The sequence below is a fragment of the Carettochelys insculpta genome, chromosome 14 (genome assembly GCF_033958435.1).
Source record: "Carettochelys insculpta isolate YL-2023 chromosome 14, ASM3395843v1, whole genome shotgun sequence".
NCBI classification, from domain to species: Eukaryota; Metazoa; Chordata; order Testudines; family Carettochelyidae; genus Carettochelys; species Carettochelys insculpta.
In genome coordinates, this window is record NC_134150.1 from 1,646,283 (window position 1) to 1,662,263 (window position 15,981).

Below are 15,981 nucleotides of genomic sequence, written 5' to 3' on the forward strand. Positions count from 1 at the left end.
ACCTGCCTGCCTGCACCCATCATGGGTTGCAGAAGACTCCTGCAATGCCCCATATTCCAGACCGCAGTCCAGGGGAGCGCTGCCAGGTGAAACCTGAGCCAGGATTTCAGGGGGTTAGCCTGGCACTTTTTAGTTGCTCAAAGTATTTCCTGCTTGGCATGCTGAAATGTCAGGGAACGTGACAAGGAACATAAGAATGGCCACACTGGGTCAGCCAAAGGGCCATCCAGCCCAGTGTCCTGTCTGCCGACAGCGGCCAATGCCCGGTGCCCCAGAGGGAGTGAACGCAACCATCAAGTGACCCCTCCTCAGTTGTGCATTTCCAGCTTCCGGCAGCCAGAGGCAGGGACCCCATCCCTGCCCAGTCTGGCTAATAGCCACGGATGGACCAAACCTCTGTGGATGTATCTAGCCCTTTTGTGAGCCCTGTTTTAATCTCATCCTCCGACAGGGAGGCCCACAGCTTGACTGTGCGCTGCGTGACGGCCACTGTGATTAGCTAGCAACTACATTCAAGCAGTAAAGCTTCCATCACAGCAGAATGTCTCTAGAAACCATTCGCCAGCAGGGAGTGAAACCACCACACCATCAGTTTAACTTGGACCAGGACAGCCGTGAGCCAGCACAACAGCAACGACACCACTTTAGCTGCCAAGGGAGGCAGCGACGTAGGCACGCGCATACTGGAGCCCACCGAAAGCAGAAGCGCGCTAGCCCAGGCCGCAGTGGGGACGAGAGCCAAAGAGCAAGAGCAGCAAGAGGAGCCCAAACGCAGCACTTGCCCTTTGGGGCACAGGCGGTTACAACTGGCGGGGGGGATGACCGATTCTAACCACACAGCTCCGGACGTTCGTTAGGGACTTTGGTAGCTGACTATCATCCTGGCTGGGCTCCCCCAGACTCCTGATATAACCACGTTGGCCTTAACACCAGCAAAAAAGCTAAACAAAAGTCATAAACACGTGCCTGAAGCTACCAAAAAATTTGGTCCTTAGTGCCTCGTACTATAGCCCAGCAGATGGTATCAGAGGCATTCAGCTCTACACCCAAAGCCCGGGGGGTGCTAAGCAAGCAGCCCTAGTTCCAGTCTTTTCAGTCTCTCTGTACCTTTTGCCACCGGTGGCGGCTTTGCACGAGCCAGGCTGAGGCCAGTGCAGTACACCACGCTCTCCTCGTGCCACGTGCAAGAGCCGTCGCTGCCCACAACCGGAGGGTGCTCAGCTTTCAGGATGAACCCGCCTCCACTACTGAGTTCTTGGGGGACCACGTTGGGACAGTCGGGAACAGCTGCTTCTGGGGATTAAAAAAATATGTGGGTTGGCAGAAAAAAAGACACAGCCCTGCAAAGCTGCAAATAGGGTTAGTGCATCTCTTAACAGACAATGGGGCATGGCCATGTCACCCCGACTCCTAGAGGTCCCCTTTCTTTATGAGTATGGGGACCCATTTCTAGCACGGCAGCACCCGGAGTCTACCAATCAGCTGTGAGGCGCAGCACAAGCACACTGTGTGGAGGGTGTGCACCACCAGTCCAAACCCAAAACCTGGCTCTGGGCCCGCTGCTAACCAGCTGGGTGGCATTTGAAGCACCCCAATTGCTTGTGGTCTCCAAGGGCCCATGTCCCAGCATGTGCCCCCCGCCCCCGTGGGCTGGATCTACAATGCTCCAATCTACGTGACCTGAAATGAACTTTCACAGACTTTCGAGAATCAGCAAACACCACCGCTGGCCCGCATCAATCACTGCAATTGAGATACATAAAGCATTGCTTTAACAATTCTTCTCACTAACCCCGGGCTTTCTGTCTTTGTTAATAAACCTTAGATAGTAGAGCTTAGGCTTTTGCGTTGTGATTTGGGTACGATCCAAGTTTATATTGGATCAAGAACTAGGGCTGGGCCCTTTGGGGTCCAGAAGAATCTGCGTGAAGCTGGTGAAACAGGCTCAGAGCCCCACACTTGACTTTGGCGGTTGTTGGTCTGGGCTGGTAGAGTAGCTGAGAAGCCTGTGGGTTTGCTTGTGTGCCTTCTGGCTGGCCAAGGTGCTGTGGTAGCTGGGTGGATTTGTCTAGTGAGAAGAAAATCCCAGACTTGGGCTGTGCGTAGCCTGGATTGTAAGCAAAGGTTCCCTGAATTGATTTCTCAAGCTGTGTCTGGAAACCCCATCCTATCACAAGCCCCATGCACCACAGCTTTGCAAAGTACGCTCACTACAGCTGGTCATCTGCTGTGCCTTTCTTACTTCAGGCTGGTGCAGAGTACGAATGGGGTGCTCTGGGCTGGCTGGGAGGCCCTGCAGCTGAAACTCAGAGGTATGCAAAACACAGAGGCTTTTAGATTTCCTTGGAGCTAGCCTTGTACCCTTCCTGGCACTGTGTCCAGCCAAATCGCAACGGCTAACCACGCTCTCACAATGAAAAGCAATTGCACTAGTACCTACACACAAACTTCGAAGATGACTCAGTGAGCCCTCCCTCTGGTTTGAAAGCAATGAGCACACGCCACGCACCTTTTCCTGTTTGCTCCTGACCCCACCACACTTGGGCTGCTGCAGATTTTTCCATTGGGTAACTCTCCTTTGTGGTGCTGAACCTGTCTCTTTGGGCAGGCAGAGGAACTGGCAAGCTCTCCTTGAACATGCATTTCTCGGGATGGTTTCCTGTGGCACCGGCTGCAGCTTGGAGAGCTGGCGCAGGCTCCTTCATGGCATGACTTATTTTCCCAGGAAAACTGGCAGCAGGAGCCCTGCTGTTGCCCCCGTTGTGAAGAGCTGTATGACAAGGTACTTTATCTACAGAGCGGCTGTTGGAAAGCATCACCTGCTGGACTTCACACCCCTTGGCGCTCACCATGTCCCATTCCTTTACCAGGGAAATTAATTTCTGAATGGGAGTGGCTGCACTTCTATTTTCTGATTTCTTTGTTAAATCGCCTCTTCCTGCTTTCTTCCTTGGGGGGCTCTCTGACGATGGACTGCAACAGCTGGCATGTACCCCCAGGGCTGCAGGCTGCTCATCTGCTCCTGGCTCTGTCCTTCGCTTTCTGCCTCTAGGCTGGCAGCTCCCCCTGGTATATGCTCCATGCTCACCCTGGCTGGCTGGCACGGCCTTTATTCTGCTCCAGGGACTGATGCCCCCACTGCTGAAATCCACAGCAGCGGAGGAATGTTCCTGACAACGGAGGAACACAGTTTTGAAGCACCAGCTTTGCGCATCTGACCATTGATATTTTAGCACTAGCTAGGCAGGACTGTGTTGCACTCTAGTTTGCATTTGACATGTACGTGGAACCCCTGAGGTGACAACGTGGCCAGAAGCCACAAACCCGTGACACAGCAGGAGCTGAGAGCGGGTAAGGCCGAGCACCTGTCCATCTCGCCCTTGCTGGGGCTGCACGCTGAACCTTGCCCATGCTGCCAGAGCTGTGACCAGAGCCACAGGATGAGGTGGGGTGGCCGTGCCAGGCCCCAAGGCAGCTGCCCCAGCCATCCTATGGATGTTGGGCGGGGGGGGGGGTGTTACCAGGTTCTGGGACTGGCCTGGGGGGTCTTGTTTGGCAGTGGCGGCAGCAGCAGCAGGAGGTGACACCCCCCGCCCCGTGCACTGCCTCCAGCCCCAAATAATCCCCTGGCCCCAATGCTGAGCGGGGGGGGAGGAACGGGGGTGGGGGCTTCAGCCCCATCCCCCTTCTCAGGACTGTCCAGGCTCTAAACAGCTGGGGCCACATTCCCAAAGGGTTTGGCACACCCACCTCTCAGGCTGGGCACCTCCTTCTAACTCTCAGGCCCTTTCCACAGCCGTAGCCCAACCACGGAGGCACCTAAGGTTTCACTGGCAAAGACCTCTGGGTATCTGCGCTCCACAGGCCTGAGGGCTAACTCGTGCCAAAGGCCCTGTGGGCTGCCCCACCTAGGCCTGCCCAGCCTCTCTCAGTGCAGCACCTGACCACAGCACTCAGAGCAGCCCGCAGCGGGGGAGGGAGTGCCACTCCTAGACCTGCCTGAGAGCAATCCCCGAGGGGAGGGGACCCCCCGTTTACATCCACTCTGCCTGACCTGGCGTAGAGCCAAGCGTGCCTGCTGTTAACAGGTCCAAGCCTCAAACCCCAGCACAGAGCCAGGGCCGGCCTTACAGCCTCTGGGGGCTGCACGGCTGAGGGGCCCTGGTGCTTCCCTCCCTGCCACGGACCTGCTGCTCCACTGTGCGTGGCTCCTGCTGGGGGCCAGGGCTCCATTCCCCCTCCCATGCAGTTTATCCTGCGGGCCAGGAGCTCAAGGTCCGCCCCCCAGCAAACACACACAGCACCTTCCAAGGGCCTGGGCCTTCCCACCCCTCCTGCCCTTCACTCCCCCCACTGCTCCTGCCTGAGGCCTGGGGCTTCCCTCCCCCACCTTGCCCCATAGTTTATGGGGAGTCCAGAGCCTTTGGAGGTTAGAGCAAAGCTCCAGTGGCTAGGAGCTGCGCTGGCCCCAGTCTGGCAGCAGGGAGCCCTCTCTAGCCAGCTGCTGGAGGCGCATGTGCGGAGGGGGCAAGAAGACGATCTGTGGCAGCCATGGGGAGAGGCCAAAGAGGAACTGGCAGAGCTGGTCAGCGCCCTCCTCAGACAGCCAAGCACAACCAACGGCCGAGGAGCACCCACAAGTTTGGTGCCCCAAGTTTTCAGATGCCCCACACAGCTGCATAGTTTGTGTATGCCTTGGGACAGCCCCGCCCAGGGCACTGAGCCGGACAGCGCCCTTCCCCGAGGCACGCTGGACAGCCCCGCCCAGGGCACTGAGCCGGACAGCGCCCTTCCCCGAGGCACGCTGGACAGCCCCGCCCAGGGCACTGAGCCGGACAGCGCCCTTCCCCGAGGCACGCTGGACAGCCCCGCCCAGGGCGCTGAGCCGGACAGCGCCCTTCCCCGAGGCACGCTGGACAGCCCCGCCCAGGGCACTGAGCCGGACAGCGCCCTTCCCCGAGGCACGCTGGACAGCCCCGCCCAGGGCGCTGAGCCGGACAGCGCCCTTCCCCGAGGCACGCTGGACAGCCCCGCCCAGGGCGCTGAGCCGGACAGCGCCCTTCCCCGAGGCACGCTGGACAGCCCCGCCCAGGGCACTGAGCCGGACAGCGCCCTTCCCCGAGGCACGCTGGACAGCCCCGCCCAGGGCGCTGAGCCGGACAGCGCCCTTCCCCGAGGCACGCTGGACAGCCCCGCCCAGGGCGCTGAGCCGGACAGCGCCCTTCCCCGAGGCACACTGGACAGCCCCGCCCAGGGCACTGAGCCGGACAGCGCCCTTCCCCGAGGGACGCTGGACAGCCCCGCCCAGGGCACTGAGCCGGACAGCGCCCTTCCCCGAGGGACGCTGGACAGGTCTTGTTCAGACATGTTTACTCCACAAAGGAAGAAAAAACCAACCTGGGCCTTCAAAAGCCTGCAGAGGCACAGAAGCTGTCTAATGACACCTGAATATTAGCCAGCCAAGCTAAACTAAACTAATTAGCTGCAAATGACTGATGATTTCTTTCTCCTGGTATAGAAGGAACCTTCTCACACTTTTGTAATTTTTAAAGAAAATAACTTGTGGTGTTTTACCCAACTGTTTATCTTTTGATGCTCAAAAACATCTTAGTGTGAGTAGCTTCTTTGAAATTACTGCCCTTCTGCCATAAAACTTCCTTTTCATGTAGAAATTTCAGGTCTTCCCTGTTTGTTGCTCAGTGTGCCATAAGGGTGAAGACAATTGGCCCCAGCTGCAAATGGACAACTTAAACATTCAAGTCTGAACTGTGTTTTAAAACTTCTTATTCTGAGGGCATTCAGAATAAAACCTTACTTCTTTTGAGGCTCTGCTGAACTCCTGCTCCTTATTCGAAGTCACAATATTTAATTTTTGAAAGGGACAAGCAGCTTCATGTTTTTTAACCCACAACCTGAAAAATTAATTTTTTTCAATTTTATTACATTTGCGAATATCTGAATTTATTTCCAGGGACAGCCTAAGGTGGTCAAGATGTGTGCGCATTCTGATGAACGTTAAATTACTGGTACATGAATTTTAATCTGGGGGGAATTATTAGACCAGCTAACGGCTGTGATGGGACTCAATTAGGTTGACTATATAATTAATTCCAGTTGACAAGGATTATTCTAAAATAGGCCTTCTCAGACTAGCTCAATATCTTTTTATGCATGTGATAAAGTGAATCTTTTCCCAATGAAAGCTTATGCTCTGATAAATCTGTTGATCTTTAAGGTGCCACAGGACTTCTCATTACAAAAGCAACACTGAGATTCTGGAAGAAACAAAAAATTGAGATGATGGTAAATAATGGAGAGGACAAGTCACTGATGCAGACCAGCCTGGATGGGTTGGTAAACTGAACTCAAGTGTGTCTTGTCATATGGATAAATGTAAAGAACAGTGGCCCTAATCTCCAGTAGGAGCAGAGAGATTCTTTTACCTCTACATTTGGCACTGGTACAGCTAGCGCTGGAAAATTGTGTTCGGTTCTAGTGTCCACAATTCAATCAGGCTGTTGATAATTTGGGGAGGGTTCAGAGAAGAACTGGGAGACTATTTTAAGGATCAGAAAACCTGCCTCTCAGTGATAGCAGCAAGGTGCTCAGTCTATTTATATGAAGGAGAGGGTCACAGGGTGAGTTGATCACAGTATCCAACTGGGAAATAAATGTTTGGCTTGTCTATCTAGGATCACAGAATACTTGGAATGGAAGGGACTTCTAGGGGCCATCAAATCCAGTCCCCTGCCCTCATGGCAGGACCAAGCACCATCTCTAGATCAGCCTTGACAAATCTCCAATGATGGAGATGCCACAACATCCCTTGGTAATTTATTCCAGTGCTTAACCACCCTGGGAGTTAGGAAGCTTTTCTTAATGTCCAACTGGAGCCTCCCCTCCTGCAGTTTAAGCCATCTAGCAGAGGAAGGTGCCATATGATCCAATGGCATGAAGTTGCATTTATTCAAATTCTGACCGGGAATAAGGCATACATATTAAAGTGACAGTAATTAATCATTAGGAAAGTTTACTTAACATGATGATGGATTCTCCATCCCTGTAAAAATTTAAATCAAGATTAATTTTAAAAATGCTCTACTGCAAAAGGAACTAGTGGGATAAGTGCTAAATTACATGGAGGTCAGGCTGGAAGATCACAGTAGTTCCTTCCAACCTTGGAATCGATGAACCTATGAATCTATCAAAAATAGACAAGCATTTTCTTTACCTGTATCCATCGCACTGCTGAAGAGCTTCAAAAAGAGAAGGAATTCTGTACTCTTCTGCTTCTTGACAGAATAGAGACCACTCTCTGCAAATTGTAAGTACACTTCACTGTACAGAACCTCTCTCAAATACAGTCAGATTAGTTTTTCTAAACATGAATCAGTTTCTGAAATCATCATCCGTAATCAACCATGCAAAATGCACTCTCCTGAACCAGAGTTAACTGATGCAATGCCATTGTAATGTGAGGAAAACAGGCGGTTAAAACTTGGAAAAAAGTGCTTAGAAGTGTGGGGTGTCTAGGTGTTTGACAGACAGAGAGGGGGTTTCAGTATGGGAACCCAAAGCAGGAAAGGTGAAATCTTGACTGCACTGATGTCAAGACAAAGCTTCCATTGACTTCAGCTGAACAAGGATTTCATTCCCGCTACCCAAAATGAGTGCGCTTTTTTGAGAAAAAACAGCAAACTTCGAATATCTAACACCGAAAACGAACTCCTTGTGAGCACTCAATGGAGCAGTATTTCTTTGCAGAAATTGTATAACAAATAATTCTGAAACACAAATGAGTTTAAGCAAACCATAACCGAGTAAATTTGCACACTGAAAAAAAGAAGCTAAATTAGGTGACTAAATTATTGGCTACTATTTATTTGCTCAGATTTTTTCTAAGTCCCCAAAGTCTTACGCTAATTTTTGGCACACCAATGTTGTTGTACAACTTGGATAATAAATACTACTGGAACCAAAAAATCATGCTTTCATCTCCAGATAGACTGGAAAACTTACAGGTGGGATGCAAAATTAATACCTTTTCCCCTATAAATATCTGGAATAAGACTAAAAAATGCATGAACTCTCTTTTCTTACTTAAATTCAGATGGTAAAAACAGCTTGCCAAGTCTAAGGAAGTTGAGAACATGTCGAAATATTTGCCCATCTCCATGGACTAGGAGAGTCTGACCATACGTGATCCAATAAACTTTTTTGAAGTTTGACAGGAGCTCTGGACACTGGAGAAATAAATATATATCATATCTTAGGAGGGCTGTGTGACTATAAGGCCTTTCTTCCTCCCTCTGTGTCCCTCCATATCTCATCTCAAAGCACTCCTCTCCTAGCCAAGGAAGGCTGAATGCAGCTGAGTGCTGTTGATATGTCGTGTTCTGAGGGGGTTCATTTATTTCAGTGGTGCCCAACTTTTCCTCTTGCACCCCATCTTCCCAGTACTAGACTCTGTCTGCGCCATCCTCTCCATGACATTCCAACTGGCTCAGCAGAGGAGCTTGGCCTGACTGGGGAGACAGCTGGGGGAGAGAAGGCGAGGGCAGATATGGTCTGGGGGTGGAGTGAAGGTGCAGCTGGGGATGAAGTGGAAGTGGGGCCGGAGCTCAGCTGGCAGCAAAGGGGGACTAGGAGTCTCTGCCCCCCTCATGGAGAGGCTGGCTTCAGCTCACCTGTACATTCCACCCATAGGGGTGCACGCCCTGGGTTGGGCACCTGATTTACATCCTAGGACAGTCCATTCCCAGCTTGTTACTTCTGCAATATAGCCAGACTTGCTCTGTCTGCTCACCTGTGACGGTGCCAGAGACCGGCCTTGACCTTAGTGCGAGCATCCTAAGAGAAATGCTGAGCCTTGTCATTGAACGCCTCTGAGGCTAGTGAAGCCAAGTTACCCACCAGAAAAGCGGGTTTCTCTGGATACAGGCCCCACGAATCTTAAGAGTTCCACAGGCCAGCAGGGACCTGGAAACATGCCAGGCCCATGAAAGAACCCTCTCCCCCCATCAGGCCAAGCTCCTCTGCTGAGCCCGTTGGGCTGTCATGGAGAGGAGGGCACAGACAGATCCCAGTGCCCTTTGACATCAGGCCTGCATTTACAAAGAGGCACAGTCACCTCCTCCTGCTCGCTCCTGCTCCACCTGCCTTTGCACAGATGAGCGTGGAGGGAGGGGAAGCAGGGCTCCGCAGCAGGAGAAAGCTTGCAGCCCGAATCTGGGCTGTCTGCCTGGCCCACACGTTGAACTCAGTGCTCCTGCAGTCAGGGCATTAGAGTTATATGTATCATATATGCATATGTATCTAATATGTATTAGAGTTGCACATCTCCTCCGATTTGGACCATCAATTGAATTGCAAACCCAAAATGCAGGGCAATTTTATAAGGGCAAAATTGAGGCCATCTTCCTCGAACTAGGCCCTGGGGTGAAGAGTGTGCGTTTTGAGATTCTGAGTGGTTCTTCTCAGACTGGATTCAGCAAAGCACTTGGGAGGTTTGCTGAACTTTCTGCACATGCTTAAGTCCAGCTCCATTCAACAGAGCCCCAACACACGTGCTCAACTTAAACTAGAATTAAATGCAACTGAAGATCATGTATAAAGTTAAGTACAGGCTTACGAGCTTCTCTTTGCTCCTATGGATGTCCAATATCAATTGGAGAGAAGGAAGCCCCACCCGCAGACATGACTTTGCCCCTCTGTATACCTGATGAAAGAAGAATTCACCAGATTCCACCAGCACCACTCAGTTCTGTTTGTGTTGTTGGCTGGCAGTGATGCTGGTCAGCTGAGTGCTTGGGCATCTGCCCAGGAAAGATTCAGGTGCCGCCCAGCTGCTTAGCATAGCACCCCCAGCCACCTATAGCTGTCGGCCTGTGTTTCTGAAAATGGCAGCAGTCACTTGCCTGAGTGGTGCACATCCACACATGCCTCGGTGCACAGAACAAAAGTCATTCCTCCCACGGATGGAATAAATTAGAGGGAGCCCTGTTGGCCAGGTCAGAAACTCTTCTCTTGTGAATACCACCAGGGGCTTAATTCCTCAGGGGGCTAAACACGTTGCCTTACTACAGCTCCTAGCCCAGAAACAAAGCACTGATTGCTCCAAGCTGCCAGATCAACCCCACCAAATGTTATCACCTTTCCAGTATGCAAATGTCTGAGGCAGACTTACACCAAGGCGACACACAGATATGTATTAACCGTACCTTCAGCAAGGTTTGTAAGTACGTTTCATACCAATGGCTTCCTACGTAAATTTTCACGATCTGATGCAGGGAGTAGACTCTGATCTCTGCTGTCCAGGCTGCGCCTAAGGTTCAAAACGTCAAGGTCATGCTGGAGGCAATTTTAAAAAACAATTAAACTTAGCGGTGGATACGACAGTCGTGAGCTACTGGCAGGATATTGTGATAGAGTAATAATAACAATATGGATTCCTTGGTATGCTAATGAATGTAGAGAATGCAGTACAAATGCAAGCAGAGCGCTCAGGACAGTGCACTCTGTTCCCGGGGATTGGATACAAGCATTGCCAAGAATTAACCAGGCATGCAAATGTGCTGCAGCCGACTCTCAAGCTGCAGCCAGTATTCCTCTTTGTGAAACAGTCAATAAATAGTCTTGGTCTCTATCTGTGATCAGAAGTCAGGCTCTGGTAGGGTGGCTCACCAGCCTGGTCCAATGTACATAAAGCTGTGAATAAAGTTATGAATGACAGCAAGCTTTCGCTGGACTTGACTGTGGGTTTAGGCTCAGGAACTTCTGGGAGTACAAGGGAAGCAGAACTCTGGTTTGTTTGTTCCATTCACCACCACCTTTGGAGGCATCAGTGCTATTGCTCATGCCAGCCTCACACACTTGTTGTGCCCAAGGAATGGAGGCAGTGCAATGGCACCTGCACCGGTCCCCTCACAGACCCAGGGAAGCTTAAGCATGATTTAGCCTCTGGATTTAGTTTTAGATTTGATGTACGTGTAAAATCTTTTCTGGAAATGTTTAGATTGCAACCAGTGACAGGAGTAGTCCACACGTCTGGATACAGGTTCGGCAGTGTCCAGTGGATATGCTGGCTGGAAAGGTTAAAGATGCTCACCAGACAAAATGGTTAAAATGTGTAGTGCAGTTACTATGCATTTCTTCTACAGCTTTTGGTAGCATTATTATACAGCATGTGGTTAACAGCAGCCACTCTTAGGAACAACTGGCTGGCAATAAATTTTATGAAAATGAGGAGTTTGTTGGGTAATTTGAAACCAGCCTTTTCCACCTCAATAGCACTGAATTATTGAGTCTTCATTCTTATCAGCCAGTACTCACCATATTTAAACACAGCACAATCACTCCCTACCGAGCCTTTACTTACTGTGTCCTCTCACCTCCGCAGGCATCTTTTGTTTCAGATATGATTTCAAAGCATCTTTCATCGGTTCATATGTGACGTCCCTTTCATCCAAGTAAGCGCACAGTTCATGGATTTCAGACATATTTTCAGTAAGCGGAAGGCGGCATGTTCCTAGCCAGTTCCTATCCATCCAAAGCCAATAGAAGAAGGTCACTAGGTCTTTGTCTAGTCTATCATTCCAAATACTTTTACCTGATTGGTTTTAATGGCCACAGGCCTGGCTTTGTTAAGAGCATCCGGTGGAAAGCTTTTCCACCTATTGATACTTGGGCTTGACCAGATTTGTTTAACTGAACAATTCTGCATTTCTTCCGTTATGACAAATAACACCGATTTACCAAACCCATCAGAAGAGTGCTCCATATCAGATTTTGAATAGGTCCTAGCACTCTATATATGCAGTCTGAAAATGTAAACAAATACAGACTGAAGGTGAACATAAAGTCTTTTCCTCTGCCAAGACCTGACAATGGTTACTGTTTTTAAAGACACCTAAGCCCTATTCTCCTCACATTGCAGTGTCAGAGATCACTGATACTAGCAGAGGAATGCAGATAAGGTCACGACAGGTAAATGAAAGAAATTGTTAAATAACTTTCAGCTATTTTAAGCTATGTTTTAATGTTCCACTCTTCCTTTCATCCTCTGAGTTTCTTATCTATTACACATTTGAGAAAGTTCATCAGCCTGTAAGTGTGTCCGTCTGTCCATCTGTTCAAGAACTCCTCTGACATGGTAAGAGCCAGGACCACCAACTTTGGAATGCAGCTTCCTCTTAAACTGAGGTCAGGAAAAGGGGATGTGCCTGGAATGGGATTGCACCTGATCAAACCATACAGAAGAGAGACAATCACCAGGCAGGTGACAGGCTGGCTGGGGATGCCCCAGTCCCGAGCCCCCCACCCCCAGGTGCCCTTTAGGGCTGAAGCTCCCCCCAACTCTCCTGCCATTGCTGGCTGTTCCCCTTTGTCAGGGAGCCAGGGGAAAGTGCACAGTTTGCTGCACTCCTCACTTTGGCTGGGGAGCACAGGGGGCAGACAAACCTGGACCTGTCCCCCAGCCAGGAGACATGCACCTCTCCTACTGCTGGCGCTACAGCAGCCACCGAAAGGCGCTTCTCACCTGGCCCCCAGTTGCAGTCCCACCCCAGAGCCATGATTCAAAGCCACCATCAGCTGGTGTAGAACTGGTCAAATATCTGCCAAGGGAACCTCAGGAGCAGCAGGAAGTAGCAGTACTGAATCAGTACAATACGCTGGCAAGGAACCCAGTCCAAGCCGTGCTTCTGAAGAGGGTAGGGAATGACTTTCCAAAGCCCCTGCCAGACTTAGGAGAACAAGCTCATTGACTTTCAGTGTCACTTTTCACAAGAGCAGGTTCACTATTAAAAGTGATAGCCCAATTCTCACCAGCACAACTGCACTCTGTCTGCTATTAACCTCTCTTTCAGTTAGTGGTGCACAGGACAGGTACTAAAGGTGGAATACTCTTCTCCACTCTGAAGATGCACCATTACTCAGACCAACTAAGAAGAATTTAGTCTTACCATATATTCTACTAGCATAGAACATAGGCTTTCAGGATCACTTTGTGACCAAGCAGAATTTAGCAGAGGTGATGCAGTTTCAAAGTTACAGTGTTCCATTTTAGTCATACAGCTGCACGTTAACAGTAGGAAAATAAGTTCAAATTTAATTCTTGATGGAAAAAAACCATTCTATACACGGATTCTTGTTATCACTCCGCTAAATTCATTGAGTCAAATATATACAATGCCATGAGCCAAATTTTTGTTTGATGAAGCCAGTGTAGAATCCTAGAATAAAACTGGAAGGGACCTTGAGAAGTCATCAAATCCAGCCCTCTGCCCTAATGGCAGAACCAATCACCTTCTACAGCGTCTCTGTTAGATATTTATCCAGCTTGTTCTTAAATATGTCTAGTGATGGAGATTCTACAATGACCCTAGGCAATTTATTCCAGTGCTTAACCACCCTGATGGGAAATTTTTCCTAACGTCCAACCTAACTTCCCTAACTGCAATTTAAGCCCATTGTTTCTTGTCCTATTATCAAAGGATAAGGAGAACAATTTTCTCCCTCCCCTTTGTAATACACTTTTAGGTACTTGAAAGCAGTTGTCCCCCCTCAGTCTTTTTTCTAAACTAAAAAAATGCAATTATTTCGCTCTTCCCTCAGAGGTCATGTTTTCTAGACCTTTAAACACTTTAGTGGCTCTTCTCTGGACCCTCTCCAGTTTCTCCACCTCTTTTCTGAAGTGTAGCGTACCTGGAGAACTTCAATTACTGTTCATAAACTTCCTGTGTTTCTCATGTAGTTGCTTGTGCAGATCTCCACTGTCCTTGATTAGCCAGTGGCAACAATCTTTAGGAGGTCTGAGCAGAACTAATTACATGAAAGACTGAAGAGCCGCTCTTCCAAAGTTAGTGTGCAATATGGCTGAAGAACTCAACAGAAAAAGAATTTAATGAAGACAATGTTATTAAAAACCAAAGCCACCTACTTGACATGTTGAAAGAGGACTCCATTCCCAGAGATGTACAGCTGGTTCCCATCTAAAGTACTTTCGATATGGAGCTGTCCGAGTGCTGAATCAGGGTATTTCACTAAGATGCCAAGTGCCATAACATACAAAGAGGGTCTCACAGGTTCCTGAACTTCCAGCATCTGGTCTACTAAGCCCTTCTTTGAACCTTCAGGGTTAGAGGTCAGCACAGAGCAATTTCCTGCGTAAAAGGGAAATATATAACTGTATCAAGACTTTTCTAGCAAGCCGACTTCCCAAGGTCCCTTTCATCCCTGGAATTCTATGATACTAAACAAGAGCTTAGGAATTCCAGCACCACTTGCCACCTCTCTCAGCATTCATGTAATCTGTCAATAAGTCCTCCGGGTTCAAAATATGAATTTCATACATTTTGCTGTCTGTAAGAAATGAATGTTAAAACATGGTGGCTATTTTAGGATAACTACTGCTTGCTCAAGATGCTTCTAGACCTCTTACGTAGCAGGTCACTAAGAAATCCCGGGCCTGCTCCTAAACACGCAAACCGAACTTTTGCTATATCAGATTTCGTTATAAATGCCAATTCACATCTTTTTCAAATGGGAGCATTCCTTTAAGCTTTCTTCCTTAGCAAAAAAAAAAAAAAAAAAAAAAAATTCCTTCTGGTATGCCAGGAATAAGAGAAAGGTGGGCAAGGGAGTGTCCAACTTCTGCTTACTTATCCAGATGGAAATACAGTATCTCTTCAATAGTCACTGGCTAACTATATAAATATATTTCTGCTTCAGGTTGCTGTTAGTGACTCAGTTGGCTGCCCGGTGCCTAGTCATTATACTGTACAATCCCAAATATAAGCCCAGTTGTTTGCAAAATTTCTGGATGGCAAAAATTTTTTTGTTGCTCTGATACCTAAATAGTAAAATGGCTCACAGAAATGATAAGCTAGAGATCTGGGTATGTACCCTGGTTCTAGAGCACACTAAAACACCTTCAATAATATTAGCATGAGCTAGGTTAGAGCTAGCACGCATAAGGAGTCCTGTAGCACAATTACACCTCAGTTTGTGGGTGTAGATCACTGTTCCCTCTAATCATTTCCATCTATGTTCAGAATAAATTTTGTTATGTGCACCAAGGCACGTGAACCACCAGCAGAAACAAACCTTAGCTGTGGGCACTCTGCTAATCAGCTGGGCAGCATTTGAATCTCTGAGTGATGACCAAGCACTCAGCTTACAGGGAACACTAGGGTAGAGGTATCTTTAATGTTGTAAGAGAAATTCAGTCATTAGGAGAGCTCTACAGAAGGAGACCTGGTGCTCTGGAATTAAAAAGGAGATCCATACGCAGGGCAACATGGAATAAGTTAAAGTGGGAGAAGAGAATATAAAGGCTACTGATAACGGAGACACACAAGGGAGCAACAGAAGGCACAGTAAGAGTTAAGATCCAAGTTGCAGACTGGGATAAAGTTGTCCAAGGCCTAAAAGGGGTAGGCATTAAGTTTAAATATAATGTCATGGGGCAGGGGGGGAAACAGGATGACTAGGGTCATTATAAGACTTTTGGCCTCACATTGATACTAGGCAAGATAATCATTCCTTTATCTGATCAACAGCCAGTACACAGCTGACTCCCCACCCTCTTTCTGGCCGCTTTCCTTACCTCATTGCATTTTACCCTATATTGCTGGTCTGCCATCTCAGAGACATATCTTCTGATCTTCAATGTTCTCTTCTCTTGAACCAACTTCAGTGTTTCCTGGGTAATCCACTTCTCATTAATCTTTTCTTCTTCTGAAACAGTGTGCTCAATTGCCTCTTCTATAGCAGTGGCTAACCCTGCGACTCTCTTATCTAGGCCTTTTTCTGTGGTGATATTCTTAATCTTCTCTTCGAGCATTGCTCTGTATGCATTCCCTGTTTCTTCCTCATGTAGCCTCACCACATCTCTTCTTTTCTTAAACTTTTCTTTTGAGTTTTATCTTGATGTTTGTGATCACTAGACTGTGGTCTGAGTCAATATCCGCTCCTTGGAAA

The 15,981-nt window shown here is 48.7% G+C and overlaps 1 protein-coding gene across 4 annotated transcripts in view; it reads right to left on the minus strand.

The window, feature by feature from the left end:
- The window catches only part of KCTD19 (potassium channel tetramerization domain containing 19), a 35,844-nt gene that overhangs the window by 3,571 nt on the left and 16,292 nt on the right, over nt 1-15,981 (minus strand). For all 4 annotated transcript variants that reach the window (XR_012647484.1, XM_075008795.1, XM_075008796.1 and 1 more), the window contains exons 5-12: nt 13,940-14,162; nt 11,378-11,538; nt 10,221-10,324; nt 8,101-8,243; nt 7,232-7,315; nt 5,816-5,912; nt 2,510-3,170; nt 1,108-1,293 (exon numbers count right to left, since the gene is read on the minus strand). Coding sequence is in view for 3 of the 4 variants with exons in the window: in XM_075008795.1 (XP_074864896.1) it covers nt 1,108-1,293; nt 2,510-3,170; nt 5,816-5,912; nt 7,232-7,315; nt 8,101-8,243; nt 10,221-10,324; nt 11,378-11,538; nt 13,940-14,162 (1,659 nt within the window). In the remaining variant the exon portion in view is untranslated. The remainder of the gene's footprint in view (nt 1-1,107; nt 1,294-2,509; nt 3,171-5,815; nt 5,913-7,231; nt 7,316-8,100; nt 8,244-10,220; nt 10,325-11,377; nt 11,539-13,939; nt 14,163-15,981) is intronic.